Below are 24,312 nucleotides of genomic sequence, written 5' to 3' on the forward strand. Positions count from 1 at the left end.
AGCCTATAATATTCTTAGACTGAAGTACTGCGGGGTTGAGTACTATATCTGTCCACCACTGGGTGTTAGTGTAGGACTGTCTCTCTGTCTGAACTGAACATGTTCGAACATGTCCAGGCTATGATGAATGATTGTATGACTTTCATCCCTCCCATCCTAATTCACCTTTTCCAGGTGAATTGTTAAAAGGTCATTCCTCTGTTAATTGTACGGTAAAGTTTAGGTTCAGTCCTGCTGCATAGTTGCATGAATTTATTTTGAGGCAATACTCCACGATTTGCCTATACAATACTGCCCCCAAGTGGACAAACACTACATTACACTTATTTTGAAATCCAGGCCAGTCCCTGCAGTGGCAGAATACATTTCTTCTATAAATTCATGGACAAGCAGTAAAGGTCCTTGCACACTGGTGCGTCTTTTCGTTGCGTTTTTTTTACAACAATGAAAAAAATTGAAAAAACAATGAAAAAAAATAAAACGCAACGAAAAGACGCACCAGTGTGCAAGGACCTTAAGTCTACTGAAATTAGTATATTACTCATCAATTGGATTTTAACAATATATATAACTGAAGATAGTAAAAGATTATAACTTATGTCAGAATGATTCTCGAAGAATCACCTGTTTTTTCAGCAAATCATCATCATTGGATTTAATTGGCTGAGACAAGCCCAGACAAGCCCCCTATGACCTAGCCTCGTTCCCAACCTCACTCATCTGCGAAGAGAAGAGTGCCTACGACCAAAACTCTCAAAGGGAGGTTTACCATCGACTATAGGCTAGAAGATTTATAGCCTATAACTTCCATTTAGTTGACATGATGACATTGTTCGGAACAGACCAAAGGACAGGATTGATAAAAGTGGTGAAAAAAAAGTAAACATACGTAATATATTTTATTTTTTAGCAAAAGCCCTTCTGTCTTTTAATTGATTGTAGGCCTATACATTTTATTCCACCCATAGTTTTGAGTGACTATTTCCGAACGAAATTGCACGAGGGCGCTGTGGTAGGATACAGTAGTAGGCTACAACAATAATATCATCATCATCATCATCATCATCATCATCATCCCCCCCTCCCCCCCTTCTAAACCAACGAGCAGAAGCAGATGGAGAGTCTTGAGCAGATGGCGCGTGAGAAGCAGAACGACACAGTCCCTAGTCTCACGTGACTTTGGCTCATTTCGGAGTGACCGAGCACCTCCTCACTTACAGACAGGCTCCTCACACCGCATCATGGCTGCGGAGGATGCGGCCGTCCTCTGCCTCTTCTCCTCCTCCCGGGGCCGGAGGGCTCCCTCCCTCTCTCTCCTCCTCTCCCTGTGGCTGGTCGTCCTGCTCCCCTTGGCGGCCCAGCCGGCCCACGGCCGCATGCTGGGCTTCCGTCCCGAAGAGACCGGCGCGGAGCTGTCCGTGGAGGACGGGGTGCTGAAAGCCACCGAGGGAACCCGCTTCATGCTGCGGGTCTACTACTCCTCCGCGTCCCCGGCGCAGAAGATCAACCGCACCGGCACCGCAGCGGGGGGGTCTCAGGGGGCTCAGGGGGCTCAGCAGCCTCCCCGGGCCAACAACGCCGCGCCCTGGATCGCCTTCATCGAGGAGCCGATTCCCGGGAGAGAGGGGCAGGTCATGCACCCGAAGAGGAACCTGTGCATGGACAAGCACGCCCGGACGTCGGACATCGAGGTGATGGGCTCGTTCAGGTCGGCCTCCAGCCAGAACTCGGTGCTGGTGGAGCTGATCGCCAAGGACCTGCGGAAAGGAGAGAAGATCAAGCACTACTCGATGTGCGCCTTCGACGGCTCCAAGTGGGAACACTACCGGACGCGGGACTTCTGGGTGGCGGTGGTGGAGCGCTCGTCGGCGCCGGACCTCTGGCTGCAGGTTTGATTTGATTGATTGATTCTTTTTTTGTGGTCAAGTTTTTATTTTATTTTATGTTCACATAGCTGGAGGATTGAACAAGCATGTCAGCTGCACAGTACTACTGCCATTTGATTGGTTGATTGATTGATTGATTGATTGATTGATTGATTGATTGATTGATTGAATACTTTATTAATAGTTTGGCCAAAAAAAGCACAGAAAGTACAGTTCTATAGAAGGTCTGCTAAAAGGATTAAACCCAAGAAAGCACTATGGCTTGTTTCCATTGTGGTCCGTGATCCATGTGTATTCAATTCCTCAAAACATTTAAAGGTAGGGTAAGTGATTTTCTTTGGCTAGAATGAGTGTTAAATAGCTCTATATTTTGATAGTACTCATTGCTATAAAGTGTTTGTTCAGTAACAGGTGTCTCCATGTCTCTACCGCTCTTTATTAAACAGAAAATGCATTTTCAGGTCAGGATACAATTTGTTTCTAATCAGGATAGAGAACTCAGTCAGGATACTGATTAAACACGTGCAACTGGAAGTGATGACACAAATAAATGAGCAGACAAAATTGGAACTGGATCACTATCAAAATGAAGCTGATAAATGGGTACTCTCCTGATTGGCTGAAATTGTGCACCTACCTGAAAATGTATTTTCTGTTTATTAAAGAGCTGGAGAGACAGGGAGAGACTCCTGTTACTGAACAAACACTCTATAGCAATGAATATAGAGGTTTAACCTTTTAACATAAACATAAAACATAAAAAAATAAAAAATAACAGAAAAATGGGGGCATTTCTGGTGATAGGCCTTTTTACAGGGGCCAGTTCAGAATTGCAGCCACCTGTAAGTGCTCTTTTCCAGTGGTTTCCAATATCCAATACTTTTACTTCTACTCCACTACATCTCAGAGGCAAATATTCTACTTTTACTCCACTACAATTATTTGAAATTTTTAGTTACTATAGTTACTTGGTAGATTCTGATTATTATTACAAAACATACATTAACCAATTAAGCCCGATATGCATTTCGGCCATTTGAAAATAGCTGATCTACAAGCTCAAGCATGGCGATGCATTGTGAGCTTGTAGATCAGCTATTTTCAAAAGATTTTTATACAAAACTTGAAATGGGACATTCTGCATAATGACTACTTTTACTTGTGGTACTTTAAGTACATTTTGATACCAATACTTTTGTACTTTTACTCAAGTACATTTTTAATTCCGTACTTTTTACTTGTAACAGAGTATTTCTATATTGCAGTATTGATACTTTTACTTAAGTAAAAAATGTGAGTACATTTTCCACCACTGGTGATAGGCTTGGACTTTTTACAGGGGCCAGTTCAGAATCACAGCCACCTGTTAAGTGCTCTTTCCTCTTCTCCCCAGGTCCTGGTGTCGGTGCTGCTGCTCGGCCTGTCGGCGCTGTTCAGCGGGCTGAACCTGAGCCTGCTGGCCCTGGACCCCGTGGAGCTGCAGGTGCTGCAGAACAGCGGCACGGACAAGGAGCAGAACCACGCGCGCAAGATCGAGTCCGTGCGTCGCCACGGCAACTACGTGCTGTGCACGCTGCTGCTGGGCAACGCGCTGATCAACGCCTCGCTGGCCGTGTGGACGTGCCAGATCCTGGGCATGACCTGGATCTCCACCGTCACCTGCGCCTTCGGCATCTTCTTCGTCGGCGAGATCCTGCCGCAGTCGGTGGCGTCGCGCCACGGCCTGGCCATCGCCTCCAAGACCATCTGGCTGACGCGCCTCCTCATGGTGCTCTCCTTCCCCATCTCCTACCCCATCAGCAAGCTGCTGGACCTCTTCCTGCAGCAGGAGATCTCCAACTTCTACACGCGCGAGAAGCTGCTGGAGATGCTGCGCGTCACCGACCGCTACAACGACCTGGTGAAGGAGGAGCTGAACATCATCCAGGGCGCGCTGGAGCTCCGCACCAAGACAGTGGAGGACGTGCTGACGCCGCTCATGGACTGCTTCATGCTGCCCGCGGACGGCGTGCTGGACTTCAACGCCATGTCGGAGATCATGCAGAGCGGCTACACGCGCATCCCCGTGTTCGAGAACGAGCGGAGCAACATCATCGACATCCTGTTCGTCAAGGACCTGGCGTTCGTGGACTCGGACGACTGCACGCCGCTGAAGACCATCACGCAGTTCTACAAGCACCCGCTGCACTGCGTGTTCAACGACACCAAGCTGGACGCCATGCTGGAGGAGTTCAAGAAAGGTAGGGCACCGTTCAAACATGTTGGTTGGTTGATTGATTGATTGAATACTTTATTAACAGTTTGCAAAAAAGGTACTTACTTATGCCTATAGCCAAACTTTGGGCATAGGCCACGAACAATGGGCCGACATGGGCCGATTTCTCCAGCAAAAAAGGTATACAGTGGTACAGATTTATACAGAAGGTGCTAAAAGGATAACACAAAAAGCCCTGAGGGCTTATTTCCATTGTGGTCCTGTGTATTCAATTCATCGAGACATTTAAAGACAAACAATAATGCAAAACATCATATATAGCCTACTCGTAGTAATACAAGAAAAAATATATGTGCAGTAAGATACAGTATTTACAGTTGGTCAGTGGTTCTCAAACTTTTTTTTAATTTCTAAGACTCCCATAACTCTGAGAGTGTTCAAATATAACCCATACGGGTCCATTTGGTTCCATTTGTATACTCTCAGTTACAGACCTGCATGTAAGGATACATTTGGACTCAACCCAAGGAACCCTCTGTCTGGACCTCACTATGAGAACCTGATGTTGGCTGTTGTAGCCTGGCCAGCATGAATGTAGGCCAAGTGAATGCACAGGAAAACAACTGAACATTTGATGTTCAATATGATTACATTAATTTGTTGTTTGTTCCATATGATATGGAATATCTGAGCCAATGTAGGCTAAACTTGGCAGGAGTCAAGTAATCAAGTAATAGGAAATCATTTTCATTTAAAGACAGACGGTCTATCTTAAGTGAAAATGATTTCCAAGTACTTGGAAAGGTCTGGGATTAGGTCCATCATAGACCTAGGTGTACAGTACTTATTATATTGGCTACTGTTCTTAACAGTATAATTTTTTTTCTGTATGGGTTGTTGCAATATGATATGATGATATTCACTCAGTGAGTGTGGAGTTAGGTTAGCCCTGAGAACTTAATTAGGGGGGAGGTAGCCTAAAGTGACAGGAGGGTCACTGGGTCAATCAATCAATCAATAAATCAGTCAGTCAGTCAGTCTGTCTGTCTGTCTGTCTGTCTGTCTGTCGGTCTGTCGGTCTGTCGGCCTGTCGGTCTGTCTGTCTGTCTGTCTGTCTGTCTGTCTGCCTGTCTGTCTGTCTGTCTGTCTGTATTCAAGGTTGTGCTTTAGTGTTACATCTTGTGTACAGGTACAACATACTGTAAAAGCAGACGCAAATCATTTGTTTTTATTTGAAAATGTATTACCAAACATAAGTGAAAAGGGGCTTAAACACTGATACAATGTGGGATGTGTTCATAAGTGAGCTGCTGATAGGGAATGATGGTGAGATGGATGTTGCAATGTTGCATTCTAGAAAATGAAATGAAAGGAAAGGAAAGGAAAGTGAAACTCTAAACCCACCAAATTGCACTGGGTGGTGTCATGTACTAGGGAACAGATGGCAAAACAAGGGAGTCCACACACAAGTCAAACGTTTAAAGTTATATTTATTGATTTAAATTAAATAAAGAATGACACTAATCAAAACATAAACTGGTATGAGGTGTGAGCAAGTCAGTAATCAGTCATGTCTAGTGTATGGATGTATGGAGTGTGCTGTGTGAGTGTTGTATAAAAAGATGTAAGGCAATGCTTCAAAAGGAGGACAGAGAAAGCGAGAGATAGTCAGTGGATGATAGGAGAGGTAGTTTGTTATATACTTTCCCAAAACCCCTCACCCAGCTGTACTGAGTTGGTCTGACAGCCTGCTCTACTCTGCACTGATCACCACTGAGGCTGCCCACTAGCCAACAGTGGAGGCAGAGGGGCAGGGCTGTCACAGTGGGGAGACGATTCAGAGGGAGCCTATGGGGGAGGGGAGGTGTCCTGCATCACACAGATGTTCCCTGACCCCCCATCTGCCATGTACCTGGTGTCACACCATCACAATCCCCCTGATGACAAATAATCAGGGTCCTTGTCCTTCTTATGGCATGACTCTGCAGGAGGTCAGCCATCTGTAAGAGCAGTCTTTCTCAAACGTTTTGATTTCAAGGACGCCCATAACTCTTGAGAGTTACTCTTATAGATCGTCCATTTTTATGACACCGTTGTGCGACTTAAAATAGGGCTTAAATGTTTAATTTATTTGTTGATATATATATATTTTTTTAAATAAAAAAATGCTTCTTGAATAATGGATAGTTGTGGCCCTAGATCTCTCTCAGTCAAGCCTTACAGCTCCAATGAGCCGGTGCAGGGCAGAGCAGGGCCTGAATAAACCCAATTAGTGGGTCATTAATGGTTACCATGGAGATGTGCATAATGTCTTGGCTCCTGTTGTGATGGTTAAAGCTTTGCACCCTTTATTCTTGTTTAGGACAGTTGCCAGTCACCATATATCTCACTTAATGTGTGATGGCAGACGCCATATATCGTCTCTGTGACTCTGTCGGGTGGAAACCTCCAAAACTGTTACTTTTCGGGATTCAAATTCAAAAATAGCAAAAGAAGCAGATCGACAAGCTAAAAAAAAAAGCTACTTTTGATGCTTTTGTGTGACGCTGTAGTATGATCAAGTAGGGGTTAATTTACGAAAAAACACAAAAAGTTAGAATATGGAGATAGGAGGTTTATGCCCGACAGCAACGATATATAATAACGTTTTCAGGTTAGAGTTGCGTAGGCTTAAGACCCATTGAAATACCCACTAAGCTCTTGACCTGATGAAGACCAGTTCACTTTTGCTCTCATTGCTATTGATTTTTTTTTAATGCTCGGATCTCTTCTTTCTTTCTTCTGTGTTTCATTCTGCTGATTCTTGAAGCCCCACCAGGACTTTTGTAGTATTTACTGTATTTACTACTTTTATCGCCCGTGAACACCTGTTTTTTTTCTGCTGTCGGGGTACCGTTGAAAGTTTAACTTTAACACTAGAAGGCATCGGTTGCTCTAAAGTTCAAAGCGTTAATGTGTGCATCAGTATGAGAGCGTGGGGACCCCCAGAAGAGAAAATGTATGTAAATGCCGTGAGCTTGTAGATCTGCTATTTTTGAATAGCCAACATATAAATAGATAAAGAGGTTAAAATGATGCCTCTTATATGCCCTGGAACCCCCCAAGGACCCCTGGGGGTCCCCGGACCCTACTTTGAGAACCAATGCTCAAAATGGTTAAAAGAGGTGGGGTTCCCAGCGGCCAATCACAGACAGACATCCCCTTCTGGCAGGGTGTTTGCGGAGAGCAGAGTCAGCACTCTGTTCTGCAGGGTTTGTACTGAGAGAGAGAGGAGAACATGAAGACAGGGAGGTAAACACCAGAGGACACCTTCATGCTCACAGGGGCTGAGCTGTGAGCTCTCTGCCTCTCTCTCTCTCTGTCTAATTCCCTTCCCTTACTTCACTACTTCTCTTACATACACACACGCGCACGCACGCACGCACGCACGCACGCACGCACACGCACAGGCACAGGCACAGGCACAGGCACACGCAGACGCACACGCACACGCACACACACACACACACACACACACACACACACACACAGACACACACACGCACGCACGCGCACGCGCACACACACAGACAAGACAGACAGACAGACAGACAGACACTGACATTTGAATCATTTATTTTTGTCCACATAAAGAAGAAACATACAAGGACACAAATATTATAGGTGCACTAAGGTTACATTCACAAAATCATGGCATATGTCTTCATGATACAATAAGCATGTCACTCAATACTCTCTCTCACACACACACACACACACACACACACACACACACACACACACACACACACACACACACACACACACACACACACACACACACTTTCTCTAAATGCTGAGCTCTATAAAAATATAAGGAGGATGTTTCTTACAATGGCCCCTCTTCTGCCTCCCATGCACGCTCTCTCTCTCTCTCTCTCTCTCTCTCTCTCTCTCTCTCTCTCTCTCTCTCTCTCTCTCTCTCTCTCTCTCTCTCAAAGTCTTTGATTTATTGATTGATTGATTGATTGATTGATTGATTGATTGATTGATTGATTGAATTCTTTATTAGTCAGAAATGTAAACAGCACGTGGTACAGTCAGACATTGGCCTTATCTCTTTTACTAAAATCTTTGCTTCTGGAGGTCCCTGGCACAAAATATATATCCCCAAATACATATCATTTTGGGGGTATTTGACATGAAAAGGTTTGATTTACAAATTTGCCACCCAGAAAACCAGGTCTGCGACACCAAAATGGGTCATGACCCCATATGTTTGGGAACCTCCCTCTTGTACTGTATGCCTCTCAGGGGCGCCGGAATGGAATATGACCTGTGCATATGGACCGCGCGCGAAGCCCCCGGTTACTTCGGGTGGGTTTGTTGATTTTGGGGGGGGATAATTCGGTTATTTCGGTTTATTCGGTTCGCCTCGGGCTCGCGGTGGTCGCGAGGTGCGGGGGACTGGACTGATTTTATTATTTATAAAAAAATTGATACAAAAAAACTTTATTATTATTATTTTTTTTTTGGCTGGACTGAATAGTGGGGGGACACAGTGTCCTTTAATTAAACAGGCGCCGGTCTCCACTGTACTCTCTGTCCTCTGTCCTTGTCACCATACATTCCCCCCAGGATGATAAATATTCACTGTGCAGTGTGCACTCTCACTGCCATCTGGCCTGTGTTCACGTTACATAGACGTTAATGTCCAATCAGAGAGTAACTAAATGAACGTTCATTATTCATCATCACTACAAGGTCTCACGCAGTCAGACCAATACTGGATGCATATCACAAGTTTTGACTAGGATTTTACTTAGCCATTTGCCTTCATTTGAGTTGGGTCTTTCCAAGATTTAGGACATACATTCTCAAAGTGGGGTCCGGGGACCCCCAGGGGTCTTTGGATGGGTTCCAGGGGGTCCCCAGCTAAATTTGTTACCGTGGCTATTTAAAAATAGCAGATATATAAGCTCACAGCGTCACAGTGTTTGAAAAGTTTTGAATAGTATGGATTTTTCTTTTATCACAAATTCTGGGGGTCCCCTAGCTGGCACAAACATTTTCAGATGAGGGTCCGCGGCAAAATACATATCAATTTGGGGGTCCTTGACACAAAAAAAGTTTGAGAACCACTGCCCTACAGTACATACCGGTAGGGTTGTCACAATTATAACATTTTAGTTGACAATTGACATTGTCAACTAAACATACAGGTAGCCTACACGATGCAGGTAGCCTACACGATGTGCACACAATCTCCTCTTTACATTGAACACTGGAATGTAAAAAAATATATACATTTCTGTTTGCCTTTAAAGGCTTTGTAAATAAACATTGCCCAGGGCAGATTATGACAAATAATTTATATAAAAAGACAAATGAGTGAAAGTGACTGACAGTGAACGGTATCAATAATCAAAATACAGGCTTTAATAATTATACACATTAAAAACTTTCAAAATTAGCTAAAGCTCACAGAATAGCTACACGCTCACAGTGTGTCACGTTTAACAGTAGATCTACTATTTTAGCTTTTTTCTTTAAGGTTTTGCAAATGTATTTAACATTTTTGAACTTGTGTAGTGTGATGAAAAGAGCCGATCTACAAGCTCGCCACGCGTCGTGATCTTGTAGATCTGCTGTTTTTTGGGATGTCAGGTTGAAGTGGTTAATGCTTCTCTCTTCCTCTCTCTCTCTGTACTGTATCTAAAGAGTGACCCATTTTAGCCATATCCACAGCACTGCCAGAATAGTGTCTGTCAGCGTGTGTGTGTGTGTGTGTGTGTGTGTGTGTGTGTGTGTGTGTGTGTGTGTGTGTGTGTGTGTGTGTGTGTGTGTGTGTGTGTGTGTGCGCGTGCGTGCGTGCGTGCGTGCGTGTGTGTATGTGCAATAAAGTGATTGAGGTAGTATTTGGCAGTCAGAGTGGGCAGCAGAGAAAGCAAGTTGAGCCAACCTTGGGGGGGGGGGGGCGATGGCCAGGGACAAGGATCCTTTGTGTGTGTGTGCATGTGTGCGTGCGTGTGCGTGTGTGCGTGTGAAGCACGTGTGTGAAGCATCAGCTGTGAGTTATGTAATGACCGGATGATGAATAATACACACCGGCTGCAGTCTGCAGCCCCGCCACCTTTCTGTCTGACGTCTGCCCCACACACACACACACACACACACACACACACACACACACACACACACACACACACACACACACACACACACACACACACACACACACACACACACACACACACACACACACACACACACACACACACACACACACACACACAGCCCGTATCCTTCCTAAAGCTTACCAAGCGATCTTCCTTCAGTGATATCTCTATTACATTTAGACTAGAGTGCAGTGGTATCCTGCCCCGGGACTGCAGGCCAAATGCTCTGTTTCACAAATATCTCTGCTCAGTTTTTCTGTTTTTATTTCCTCTGTAAATTCTGGAGCAGAATATGAGTAGTTTTGCAGCAAGCAGAGCTACGAGGATTATGCATTTTTAATTGCCTCACCACCCACTGTATCTCTAGAAATAGACTTGTCACCGCGTCTAATTAATTACATTTCAGCGAAATTCAGCACATTATAGGAATGTGTTTCCACATAGGAAGAGGAAGAAATCCTGCACTACTGTCTGCACTTACAGCAGAAATGTATTGAAGAGAACACAACGTTTCGGTCAACTGACCTTCATCAGGTGTCTGAATGAATTGATTGACAGACACACATACATAAGTCCAATGATGGAGCCACGCCAATCAGTTACCATGGAAGAGGATGGCTCATACAAGTAGTATGGGCCATTAGTCACCCCATGGAGACTTGAATTCATGGATATTTTTTTGTTTTTGTCGCATTCCTAAGCCAATAATTTGATGACCAGTGGACCGGTAGACAGCGGTACCGTTAGGAGACACAAAGGAGACTCTTTGTGTCTCCTACCGGTACCGCTGCCGGTCATCAAGTTATTGGCTTAGGAATGCGACAAAAACAAAAAAATATCCATGAATTCAAGTCTCCATGGGGAGACTAATCGATAGAAAAATAGTCATTTTGGGTTTGAACCATCCCTTTAAGTCCACTGTAAATATTAAAACATGACTACATAATACAACAAAAACATTTCAGCAAGTCAGTAAATGGAAGAGAACACAATAATAACTATAAGGTCTACTGAGTCACAGACTCGACCAAAAGGTTGTGTTCTCTTCAATAAACGCTGCTGTAAGTGAAGACAGAGTGCAGGAATCTTTCCTCTTCCTATGCGTTAGCTGTTCACTCCTATACGCACCTGTCCTAAGTATGTGCATGTGCAAAAGGACTTTACTAGGAATGTGTTTCCAAAATGCTTAACGATGCATTGAAACTGTGTTTTCAATAATTGTGCTCTGTAATCTCTGACCATCTGACCTCCTGATATTAAAGACAGAGACATTAATAATTGACAACCCACTGCATTTCCACTCCCACTGAGTCATAGAAGATATTTTTCTTCTATTAATTGGCTTAAGGGAGGACCAGCAGGCGGGGGACCACGCTGTCACGCTCGTGTCACCATGACTCAGCCATAACCTAATGAGTTCCTAATGATACCCAGCTACGCCCAAAAATGGAGTGTGTTGTCTAACCTCAATGTGTCACCATGGCATCAGGCGCAAACAAATCAGTCAGCTCCATATTATAGGCACAAAAGGGGGCATGCATGCCCATAACCGGGCATATACTGATGACATCGGCTATGATCTCAATAGTCATTCTTTTACATTCTCTCATTGGACTAACTTCTAGCTGTTGAAATAATAGTGAAACAGTGACTGTGGACCCCCTGTTACCCCCCCCCCCCCAAGGACCCTGGGATCCCCAGACCCCACTTTGAGAACCATTGCTGTATGTATGTAGTCAGCTGTCTGTAATGACTCAATACACTCATCATAACGTCATATTATGAGATCTATAACTCAATATCAAGGTCAGTTATTGATGAACACATTACTTCATGTCTGAACTAATTCATCACAGCAGGATGAGACTGATTGCAGTTGAAAGTTTGTCTCAAACCATTTCATCACATCTCTGCATTGTTCCTACATGATGTAAGATGAAGTCAAACACCTCAAGGGTGCCCTTGTTTGTATCATGTTTGACAATGAATAATAATAGTATGTACTTCATTATGCATACTTGCCAACTCTCCTGCATCCTCAAGGAGATTCCTTTTATTTTACCATTCCTCCTTGACGACTCCTTGACGGTCATTTCTCATTTTTTTCCCCTGTTTTTGGGGGATTTCAGCCTTTTAGCGTGGCAACCCATGTGTCAAAGGGCCACATAATGCAGCCACATTAATATTAATTTGCGTTTTTATATGCAAATTGCCATGGCAGTATTTGATTGTTTTTTTTGTTGGATGGTGTGAGTGCTCTGTCTGTCTCTCTCTCTCTCTCTCTCTCTGTCTCTCTGTCTCTCTCTCTCTCTCTCTCTCTCTCTCTCTCTCTCTCTCTCTCTCTCTCTCTCTCTCTCTCTCTCTCTCTCTCTCTCTCTCTCTCTCTCTCTCTCTCTCTCTCTCTCTCTCTCTCTCTCTCTCTCTCTGAGCTTGTAGATCGGCTATTTTCAAAAGGTTTTTATACATTTGAAAACTTGTGTAATGGGACATTCTGCATAATGAGTACTTTCTACTTTTGGTACCAATACTTTTTGTACTTTTACTCAAGTAAATTCTGGACTTTTACTTGTAACAGAGTATTTCTACATTGCAGCATTGATACTTTTATTTAAGTAAGAAATGTGATTACTTTTTCCACCACTGGTTGTAACTGTTGGGTGGTCTCACACAGGGAAGTCCCACCTGGCCATCGTGCAGCGTGTGAACAACGAGGGCGAGGGAGACCCCTTCTACGAGGTGTTGGGCATCGTCACCCTGGAGGACGTCATCGAAGAAATCATCAAATCTGAGATCCTGGACGAGACAGACTTCTACAGTATGTTTATTGTTTATGTTTATTCAGCTCTCAGCATGATCACAGGTTTAAAAAAAGACAGGTGCCATTAAAAACACTGAATTATTTTGCTGATTATTACAACACAGAACTTCAAATAAAAAAAATGCAATTGCCTATCTAAAAATCTAATCTAAACACACGCACACACACACACACACACACACACACACACACACACACACACACACACACACACACACACACACAACATACACGTACTTCCTACACCAGCAAAGCACACAGATAGACTGACTTGCTCTTCCCTGACTGTCAGCTTATAATTGGCTAAAGGAAAACAATAATAAATTATTTTGATCTCTTCTACTGAGCTAAAACATATCTCTCCCCTGCACAGCCATAAAACAAAAGCTTACTCTACTGGCGGCAGCGGTGTGACCTACGACCTGTACTCCTATACATTCTGGCCCTACATAAGCAGATAGCAGACTAAGCCCTGTTTCTCATTGCACAGCTTTTTAGGAAAACAAGCTCATCAATGCTAAGCAATATAATAATATAATTTTGCTTCGTCCACACACACACACACACACACACACACACACACACACACACACACACACACACACACACACACACACACAGTTGGAATATAATGTATGCACACACACAAGCTCATACACAAGGAGAACAAAATCACACTCAAGACACAATCATAATAATGGACTTACCACTTTCTTGTGATATTTGTTTAATATTACTCTAATATCATTTGTATGATGTGTGTGTGTGTGTGTGTGTGTGTGTGTGTGTGTGTGTGTGTGTGTGCGCGTGTGTGTGCGTGTGTGTGCGCGTGTGTGTGTCCAGCTGACAACCGTAGCAAGCGGCGTGTCTCCCACCATGAGAGGAAGCACCAGGACTTCTCTATTTTCAAACTGGCACAGAACGACCTGGTGAAGATCTCTCCTCAGCTGCTGCTAGCCACGCATCGCTTCCTCTCAACAGGTATCAACTGCCTTCTCTATGTGTGTGTGTGTGTGTGTGTGTGTGTGTGTGCGTGCGTGCGTGCGTGCGTGCGTGCGTGCGTGCGTGCGTGCGTGCGTGCGTGCGTGCGTGCGTGCGTGCGTGCGTGCGTGCGTGCGACGGTTCTAGTATAGAACCGTCTGGGGATCTCGAGGGGTCCTCGAGGGGGTTCCAGCCAGGGGTCCCCAGAAAATAACAATTAAGCCCTTTTTAATATTTTGACAGTTTTTACTATTTTGACACACAACGTGAGCTGCTATTTTTTCGACAAATCTTGACTAATCTTCTCCTATGGGGGTTACCTGCCACACAATCCTTTCAAGTAGGATTCCCTTGATATGAAACTGTTTGAGAGCCACCGAAATAGAAAATATACCTCCCACCCACCGCCACCCAGGAGCATGCGACTGTTTGATCACTTCATTCATTCATTCATCTCTCTCTCCTCTCTCTCTCTCTCTCTCTCTCTCTCTCTCTCTCTCTCTCTCTCTCTCCATCAGAGGTGGAGCCCTTCAAACCAGCCAGCCTGTCAGAGAAGATCTTGCTGCGTTTGATCAAACATCCCAGTGTGGTGCAGGACCTGAAGTATGACGACAAGCACAAACGAGCTCCGCAGCACTTCCTGTTCCAACGCAACAAACCAGTGGATTACTTCATCCTGGTCCTCCAGGTACTAACTAATAGGAACACTAAAGTTCCTATATAGCTTGTAGAGCAGCTCACTATTTTCACATGAGACCATCGTACGACTAAGTGTGCAATCGTGGTTAAAAGTTATCCATTAGACTGCACAGAATGAGACAATCACCAAACATTTACTGGACTTCTCATCGTTATTTGTGTCATATCCTAATTATTGCATGGTTCTTATTAGATACAGTAAAACAAATGTAATTATAGCCATATGGTCAACTCAGTTAGGTAAACCTGGCTGTGTATCATCTTCTGTCTGTGCTTCAGGGTCGAGTGGAGGTGGAGTTCGGTAAAGAGGCCTTGAGGTTCGAGAACGGAGCGTTTGCCTACTACGGTGTGCCTGCAATTATGCCCACAGGTGTGTATATACGTTAATAAGCCTCTTATTTCATAATAAGCCTCTTTATTAATATAACCTTTGTCAATAAAGAGGCTTATTGTGCGAACTGCTCCAGTATCTTCTTCCACGTTTGCTACTTACTACTAAGTACTTTGACAATGGTATTGGGTACAACCGTATAATATACGGTATATCATGAATATGTATATCGTCTCTGTCGGGTGGAAACCTCATATGTTCAAAATGTCAGGATTCAAATTCGAAAACAGCAAAAGTAGCAGATCTACAAGCTTCACGCCACATTTCCACCTTTTAGATTAGCTTCTTTTGATGTTTTTGTGTGACGCTGTAGTATGATCAAGTAGGGCGTTAATTAACGAAAAAAACACAAAAAGCGTTAAAATATGGAGATAAGAGGTTTCTGCCTGACAGCAATGATATTCTTCCAACAACAAGACCATGCTGTTCCAAACCAAGAGGGCTAGATGTAAAAACACCTTCCCTGCTCTCATCCTAGGGTTTCTTTCTGCCAATATTCCAGTCCATAGATCCCCCTCTCGCAGCAGTGGTTTGGACCGCTCTGAATCCATGCTGTATGGAGGCAGCATGAGCCAACTCAACGGAGGGGGCAACGTCTACCTGCCGGACTACTCAGTGAGACAGCTGACACACCTGCAGGTCATCAAGGTAAGAGTCACCAAAGATGGTTAATTTATAAAAATAGACCATCCCAATTGGAGCCACTAGAGGCGAAATGGTACATAAATTCTACAAATGGTCTCCTATGGGCGCCGGCGAACGTCCGATGTTTACTGGTGCTCAATCCCGTGAGAGTGTGTTGCATGGGACAGAGAAAGGTTGATAATAAAGTAGATTTTCTCTTGTTTTGTCTCTCTAAAAAGCCATTTTAGTATGAAAATCTTGGGAAGATTGTGTGGCTTGACGATCGGGTCAAATATTTAGTTGAGTGGCCATAGAGCTAAAGAATGGTTCAGAACCTGTGTTCACGTTCACTCTTCCATTGGAATCAATAGACTCCAACTTGCTTACGGTCTCCTAAAAAGGCGTCGGCCTACGTCACGCAGATACGGGAAGTAAACCAGAGATGGCATGTCTTGCTATTTCCGACTTGGGAGTCACTCAGGGTGCTCAGCTGCATCTGTGCTTTTTCTCTGGGGCCACGCTGCCATGCAGACTGTACTGTTTGATTTGAAGTTGTTAAGCACTTTGTAAGCGAACACGGGAAAGCGAGTCTGAAAAGGTGGGAGGCTTTGAACACGGATTTGATGTGAGGTGGGAGTGGGTGGGAGTGAGTTCCAAAGGGAGGGGGCTGCAACTGAAAAAGCCCTATCACCCCAGGTGCGTTTTGTTAGTTTTTGTGTTAATAATCGCATGCACGCTTAGCCATATGCTTGCCCTGCACGTATAGGCGCATGCAAACATACACACGCAGAAATGTGATTTAATTACTCTATAATGTTAAGAATGTCATTGTTTTTGTGGGTTTATTTTGGGATCATTTTGGGAATGTTATCGCTTTTTGTGTTTGTTTTAATCAGATCACTTTTCATGTCTTTATTTTAACTGGAGTATTTTTTAGTAGCTGTATAAAGGCCTTTAACCAGGGACAGGGGTCGCAAATTAGCCTTGGCCAGAAACCCTATATATTATGCTATACATCGGTCTCATGTTATCGTAACTTGTAACAATGTTTTTATTGCATTGTGCCTGTCAAATAAACATAGAAATAAATGTAATAAATACCTCGCCACCATGATCGAGAACCAATTGGTTTTCTATGGAAGACAAATAAAAAAACAGAGAAACAGCTGATGGAACCTTTTCACAGTGGACATGGATAAGTTCCACTGCACACTTAATGAACCCTGTATACTGGTTAAATGAATCAATACAGATGAATGCACAGTTTTCCACACATCACTCTTGGTCTAGTTCAGTGCTTCCATATAGTGGGGTCCAGGGACTCCTTTAGGGGGTTCCAAATGGATTATTACAGGTCTGTAACTCTGAGAGTGTACAAACGGAACCAATTTTTTTTACACTTTTTACACAGACAGTTACTGTATGGAGGTCCTTGAAATTAAAAAGTCTGAGAACACTGGTCTAGTTTAAAGCTGGTGAGCATGTTTTGAGTTTTGACACATGGGAGTATCTCTGTGTCTGTCGGGGGGCTGGTGAGATTTCAAGAGTTGGGAGGATGTTTCTCATACGCTCAAGAGTTGGGAGGACGTTTCTCATACGCACACATAAGACTTTATTGTTAAAAATGACCTTGGCTGCAATAACTCAACAGGACAGAATGTAGACACTCATGATAAGAGTGAAGTCCCCTAGACAAAGACTTCTATCTGCAAAAGCAGACGAGTCCATTGACTGGCTGTGACACCTAGAAATGAACGTGATAGAGACGGGTTTCCCACGCAGAAAGCTCCTCCATAGACTTGAATGTTTTTTTTCCGTTTCACACACAAGCATAGTTGTTTTGATTACATAATCAAAATTGACCCTGTTAAAGCTAGCATCAACCACAGCTAGATTGTGTTGATGCCCTCTCCTTTGACCATACTGAAATAAAACATATTTCATTTAGTTTAATTTAAAAATGGGCAAGCTACTGTTATCATTGCAAGATGTTTTCATAGAATTAATTAGAACAACAAAACACTAATAAACAATGTCACTTTACTTAAGTCAAATACACTATGCACAATGATTTATGAAGCATCTACTGTAGCTCCCAGCTTTAAAAAAATAATATACTTAATAGTATATATATAGTATACTGTATATATATAACGTCACCCATGTACATGGAAACATCACAAATGTAGATGAAAATGTAAGGGAAGGATTTGATTTAGCAAAAGAGTTCATAACAACTCAGTATTAGGGAGATGGTATAATGCGAATAAAAGGTGAGTGGTTAGAGGAACCATAACCAAAAGATACTATAACAAACATAAGCCCCACAACAGCTGATCAATGTCTCATCAACTGCCAAGTAGCTCAGTTGTTTAAACTTAATTTCCATAAGAGCACCGAAATGTCTCAAATGTAGTCAGAATGCCACCGTAATAATCCTTGGTTACTCTGTGTTTTCAGATCACACGGAGCCAGTACCAGAACGCTCTGACGGCCACCCGCATGGACAGCTCTCCCCAGACCCCCGATGCGGAGGGACGTCCCACGGAGGGGAACACGCCCACCCCGGACCCCCCGGCACCAGAGTACGCCGGGACCCTCATGCCCCCCAGGGACCACCACATGGGTCGGCCCGCCTCGGCCCGAACCCGAGCCCAGCAGTCCAGCGTCCCTCACAGCACCTCGCTGCTCAACGAGAAGAACTGCATCGTCCGTAAGTAGCCTGGACTGATATTATTATTAGGACGTTGTTTTCATTGTGGTCCTATGTATTCAATTCAACAGAGGATAAAATATTAAGGAGGAGAAAAACAGGGCGACGGTGTATGTCCCCCTCATAACAAGGGGATTTGTTCTATTTGTATTCTAATTGGTTATGATCCATCATCTTCAATAATATAATTATCGTTGTCGTACAGAAACCGCTTATCTCCATATTCTAACTTTTTGTGTTTTTTTTGCAAATGAACGCCCTACTTGATCATACATACAGTACATTGTATTATAGGCACTATAGGCTACCCGCAAGCTTGTAGATATGCTATTTTCATTAGCAAAAATGTTGTAATGTCATTCATAACTCATGTCGTCACAAGTATAGTTCAGTCAGGACAACTCATGAATGGATAAAATATTTGTATTGAATATAAAATGAGCAATACATTTATTATGGTTTGACAATGAATTGGATCTGCTTTTAGGTACTCTGATAAAGCGCATCTCCCAACCATAGGGACTCCGAATCCCCCGTACATAAACAGTAGATCCAAAACGACAGGTGGTAGCTGGGGTGGTGCAGGGTGAGCAGCCATGTTTGAGCACAAGACAGCAGCATCAGCATGAGCGGCAGCAAAAGCAAGCAGGAATGAGTTGTGCAAACTTCCAGTTTGAATAGAGCGGTCTGAGAAGGAAATGAGTGTGATTGGATGAGTGGATGTGAACGTGGAGCTGAGGCGGCCCAATGGTCGGCCGCCAGCAACTGCACTGAGTTTCCTGACAGAACTTGCTCTGCGCATGTCTGTACGCAACGCTCATTAATACACATTAATGTAACGTGTGTGTGTGTGTGTGTGTGTGTGTGTGTGTATGTGCGTGTGTGTGTGCGTGCGTGTGTGTGTGTGTGTGTGTGTGTGTGTGTGTGTTTGTTTGGCTCATGGCAGGCAGTAAGTCGGACGGCCAGAAGAGTCCCAGTGACTCTGTGTTCCTGAGGATGGATGAGATTCCCTACATCAGAGAGGACCGCTCTGAGAGTGAAGCCACCACCGGTAAGAACCACTGAAACCATTCACAGTACTGCTGCTCAGTCTGAATAATGAATGAAACAAAGAAGACCTGCTTGGCCACTGAAGTCCATGAAATGCAATGAAAGAAGGACCCATAAATACTGGAAACTACAGTCGATAGTTTCAAGAATAGCAGATCTGCTGTTTTTGAGTAGGCAACGTATAAATGGATAAAGTGGTTAAAATGATTGTGATGCTATATTAACTCCTTTAGCTGGGGAACCCCCCCAAGGAACCCTGGGGGTCCCCGGACCCCACTTTGAGAACCACTATAGCTAATTTAAAAACAACAGGAGTTACCCCAAAGTTCTTTCCAATCGTGGCAGATGACCAAACTAAAAACATAGCTATAATGAATCATAATCTATACAATTGCAATGAAACGATAAAAAGCATGTGATAGCTTTATTTTTCCCTAGTAAATACTGGTCTATATCTATCGGTCAGATGTGAATTAATTACATCAATAAACGGAGGAAGGAAACGTATTATAATAGTATTTTGGTTTATTCCAGAGAAGAGATCTTACAAGCGCCGGAAAAGTATGGTTCCAGATATATTCTTCTGACGTAAAAACAGAGATACAGAGTTTTATACACATAACATGGGGTGTTGTAAAAATGCTAAAGTTAAAGAGAAACTAAATAAAACAAACAGATGAAAACTCTGCGAGAGGACGTTGAAAATAAATTGGACTTGAAACAAAAACCACGACGCAACTGAACTAAAAGCCAAAGAGAAAAAAAAGGGAAGTACAGTTCAATACAAGGTCTGTTAAGAGGATTTTAAACCCAAGAAAGCACTATGGCTTGTTTCCATTGGGGTCCTTGTACTCAATTCATCGAAACATTTAATGACAGACAAGGCTTTGACTTTTTACAGGGGCCAGTTCCGAATTGCAGCCACCTGTAAGTGCTCTTTTGGAGTAGCCTCGCGTGGCCAGACAATATCACACGACACACTGCGTGGATATTAGTCTGGTCCCTATCAACGATAGATTTTTTTACAAAAAGATCCAAACGGACTCTATTGGTTAGACCTAAACCAATCAGAGCAGTGCTTCCTTGTACGAACCAATCAGAGCAGTGCTTCCTTGTACGTCATTGCTCCAAATAAGGTGATAAGCCCGCCCACATTTGGATACTGGGCCCTGATTGGTCCCTCACGACTTCGGAGGGAGAGAAATGAAATCTCTATTGAGGGGGGCCAGACCTAATCTGCCGAGGGCTAAAGTGCGATGCAATTTTGCAAAGGCAGATTCGTCTGGAACCAGGCTACTTTTGGAGCGGTTTTGAAGGAGAGTAAGGATTCACATGCTTTTATAACTGTTGGTAGGGCATTCCACATTTTGGTGGCATAGCAGTAGAACGAATGTAATCCCTTGTTAGAGCCAAGAGGACAGGACTTGAATGTGGGATGAAAGACTACTCCAGAGTCTAGGGGCAGCAGCAGTAAACAGAGAGTAAAACAACAGTGGAAGAACTGTTACAGGGGAACATACAGCTTATGAAAAGGCAGCTGTCTGACACAGAGATATGATGAAATGGTTCTAGGCAGTTTTAGGCACGGCAGTTTTATTTGTTTGGCACATTACAACATAAGGCAATTCACACAGAACATCAAGCAAATTAAACACAATTATGCAGGATGCGTAAAACAAAAGAAGAAAAAATACAAAAAAAGAAACAGTTACAGTGTAAGTAAGTAAGTAAGTACATTTTATTTATACAGCACTTCTCACAGAGATGGCTCACAAAGTGCTTCACATACATAGAGATTAAAAACAAAACAAGGTATTAAAATAAGTAGAACAGTAAAAGCCTGTACAATAATCTCAAGTATACAGCAAGTAATGATACAACGTGGACATACAATCAAATAACATTTGCAAAAGCTTGTTCAAATAATAGCGTTTTAAGATTGTTTTAAAGAATGTCAACAGAGGCTGCCGTTCTCAAGGCATGTGGAAGAGCATTCCACAGCTTGGCAGCTACAGCCCGAAAGGCTCTGTCACCTTTTGTAATTAGATTTGTGTTGGGAACTATTACAGACCCTCTTCAGCAGACCTAAGGGCCCTCCCTGGCACATAACGTGGGACCAGGTCGGTTAGGTATTTCGGGGCCTGACCATGCAAAGCAGTGCAAGCTAGAAGAGAAAGAAAAAAGAAAAGTAACTCAATCAAAGGCAGTGGCAAACAGAGAGGTCTTTAGTTGTGTTTTGAAAGAAATAAGAGCGGCAGCAGACCTGCTGTTTTCTGAGGGTTTGTTCCAGATATGTGGTGCATGAAAGCTAAAAGCTGCTTCCCCACGTTTATTATAAATAACAGCACACATGACAAGATGTAAATAGAGGCTCTCTCTCTCTCTCTCTCACTCTCTCTCTCTCTCTCTCTTCCCCCTACCTCCCCCTCTCTCTCTCTCTCTCTCTCCCTCTCTCTCAGACACCTCTGTTCCCATAGAAACGGACACATCTCCCTTCATCAGTGCTCTGTCGCTGAGCGGCTCAGAGGACACACTGGGAAAGAAACTACTGCTCAAAATCAGTGAGTCACACACACACACACACACACACACACACACACACACACACACACACACACACACACACACACACACACACACACATAGATTTGTATCCACTATACTTGCGAGGACATAAACATTTTAGGACGGCGATTTCATGAATGCCATTTAAAATCGTAACCTTAAAGTCAAAAATAGCAGATCTACAACATTGTCAGCTTGTACATCAGCTATTGTTGGTGTGCACCCGCATGCAACTAAGTGCAAATCAGGCTTAATTCTAACCCCAAACCTAACCTCTAAATGCCTAGTCCTGAACCCAACCTGAATCGTTTCCCAATTATAAACCTAACTCCCCAAATAAAAAAGAAATAAAACAACCATTTCTTCAAGAAAGACCAAGAAAATGATCCTCGCAATGTCTGTCTCACATTCTGCCATACTTGTGGGGACATTTGGCCCTCAAGTATAGTAATACAAGGACACACCCCACCCACACACACACACACACACACACACACACACACACACACACACACACACACACACACACACACACACACACACACACACACACACACACACACACACACACACACACACACACACACACACACACAGCATCAGTGTGCGTTTTCTGAGAGCTACTTATGGAAAGCTGTATCCTGGCAACTCATTCACTGAACCTTTTCTCTCTCTCTCTCTGTTTTCCGTGGCCAAAAAATACCAGGTCGGCCCCTTTGGCTTCCATTCACACACATTTGCACTGAAAGTCACACACACACACGCACATGCACGCAAACACACACATCAACACAAACACACACTCTTGGCAACAGGGCGGCCTCCCCTCAAGGCCCCTCATGGTTTCTGTTGTCACAAAGACAGAGATTAGGCCCGCTTCCCATTTTGCCAGAGTCAACCCTCAGTCAACATTTATATCATATATACAGTATAAATTATACATTAATGTTATATAATACTGTTGATTTGGAACACCCGATTGGAAGGCAATGCAGTTCTCCTGATTGTATAATCACGATAACCCAATAGCATAACCAAAATCCAATTAGCAACATAACGTTTTTTGTAAAAATAACAACATATCTTGTTTTTACTGTATTTTGACTCCCACTCAGCCATCCTACTGTCTCAGTTAGAAAAACTAAATAATGAGTGAACTGCCCACTTTCCTTTTAAAACAAATAGAAGAACCAATATAGTATGTTGTTAAAGGACGACTTCACCCATTTTCAACCTATCTTCATATAATTGGTCTACTTGGTCTGTGTCTGTGTGGACACTTCAGAAACCCACCTACCAGTGACATCATCGATGGGGAATCCAGGCTAATAGAAACTGCAGGCTTTCTATTCCTGTAAAGTTAGCACGCTATAATAGAAGCCATTGTTCTCGCATTAATACAAATTTAAATAGAAAAATTTGAAATCTTGTTTGAAAAAAAAAACCCTGCCTAACGATGATGTCTAATGATAGTGCCTCCTCTGAGACACAAACACAAAAAATGTGGTCCTTTAAATCTGACTGTCTGCTGATACAGTACCAACCTCCTTTGTCCCAAACAGGTCACAAAAAGAGGAAAAAGTCTCGGGAGGGGGAGAAGACGCCCGAGGACATTCAAGAACAGCCACTGATGAAAACCTAGCGCATGTGTGTGTGTCTCTATGCGGTTCAGAAGAGAGAAGACACACACAGAGCAGATTGTTCTTCAGGTTGATCGTTAAGAAGACACTGTTGGTCGGCTGGTAAACAACCTCTATCAGAGTTTCATCTGAGATCGATACTTGCAGACACACCCCCACTTCAGCTCAAGATGGAGTGGTCCTGTGTGGGGGACGACCCCGGTGAGCTGGAAGATACCATTTCAGCAAAAAAAAAAGCAGGAGTGGTTTTTGGCAATTATGTCATTATACTGTTATGCCTTTCATTCTCAGAAGCCTCATAATGTTGATGCTCCTGAATGACTGAATGTAAAGGGAAATTGCGGAATAAGATTAGAGTTTATTATACAAATATACATATACGCTCGTATTTCCTCACCGCTACTTTCTTTGGATGTGAAGGGGAAAGCTAAAGCTGAAGGACACCAAAGACATTCATCTTTTTATATCGCTCTCAAATGCACAGGAGAGGAGAGCTCTGAAACCAGACATTTAGATGTCACCTTGCACGCCATAGTGTTCAGCCAATTGCACCCAGAGTCCTCTCATGCAGA

The 24,312-nt window shown here is 43.4% G+C and overlaps 1 protein-coding gene across 1 annotated transcript; it reads left to right on the forward strand.

The window, feature by feature from the left end:
- Window positions 1-1,241: 1,241 nt before the first annotated feature.
- LOC308106108 (metal transporter CNNM1-like) lies at window positions 1,242-23,845 on the forward strand (the record flags this gene model as incomplete). Its single annotated transcript, XM_080457143.1, has 11 exons — window positions 1,242-1,889; window positions 3,280-4,126; window positions 12,931-13,074; window positions 13,921-14,058; window positions 14,577-14,746; window positions 15,037-15,127; window positions 15,651-15,796; window positions 18,233-18,489; window positions 19,436-19,536; window positions 21,995-22,096; window positions 23,663-23,845. 11 exons carry the CDS (start codon window positions 1,242-1,244, stop codon window positions 23,740-23,742), a joined length of 2,724 nt encoding a protein of 907 aa, XP_080313269.1. The 3' UTR covers window positions 23,743-23,845.
- Between the last annotated feature and the right edge of the window lie 467 nt (window positions 23,846-24,312).

This window comes from Gymnoscopelus braueri (assembly GCF_963280865.1).
Source record: "Gymnoscopelus braueri genome assembly, chromosome: 2".
Taxonomy (NCBI): domain Eukaryota; kingdom Metazoa; phylum Chordata; class Actinopteri; order Myctophiformes; family Myctophidae; genus Gymnoscopelus; species Gymnoscopelus braueri.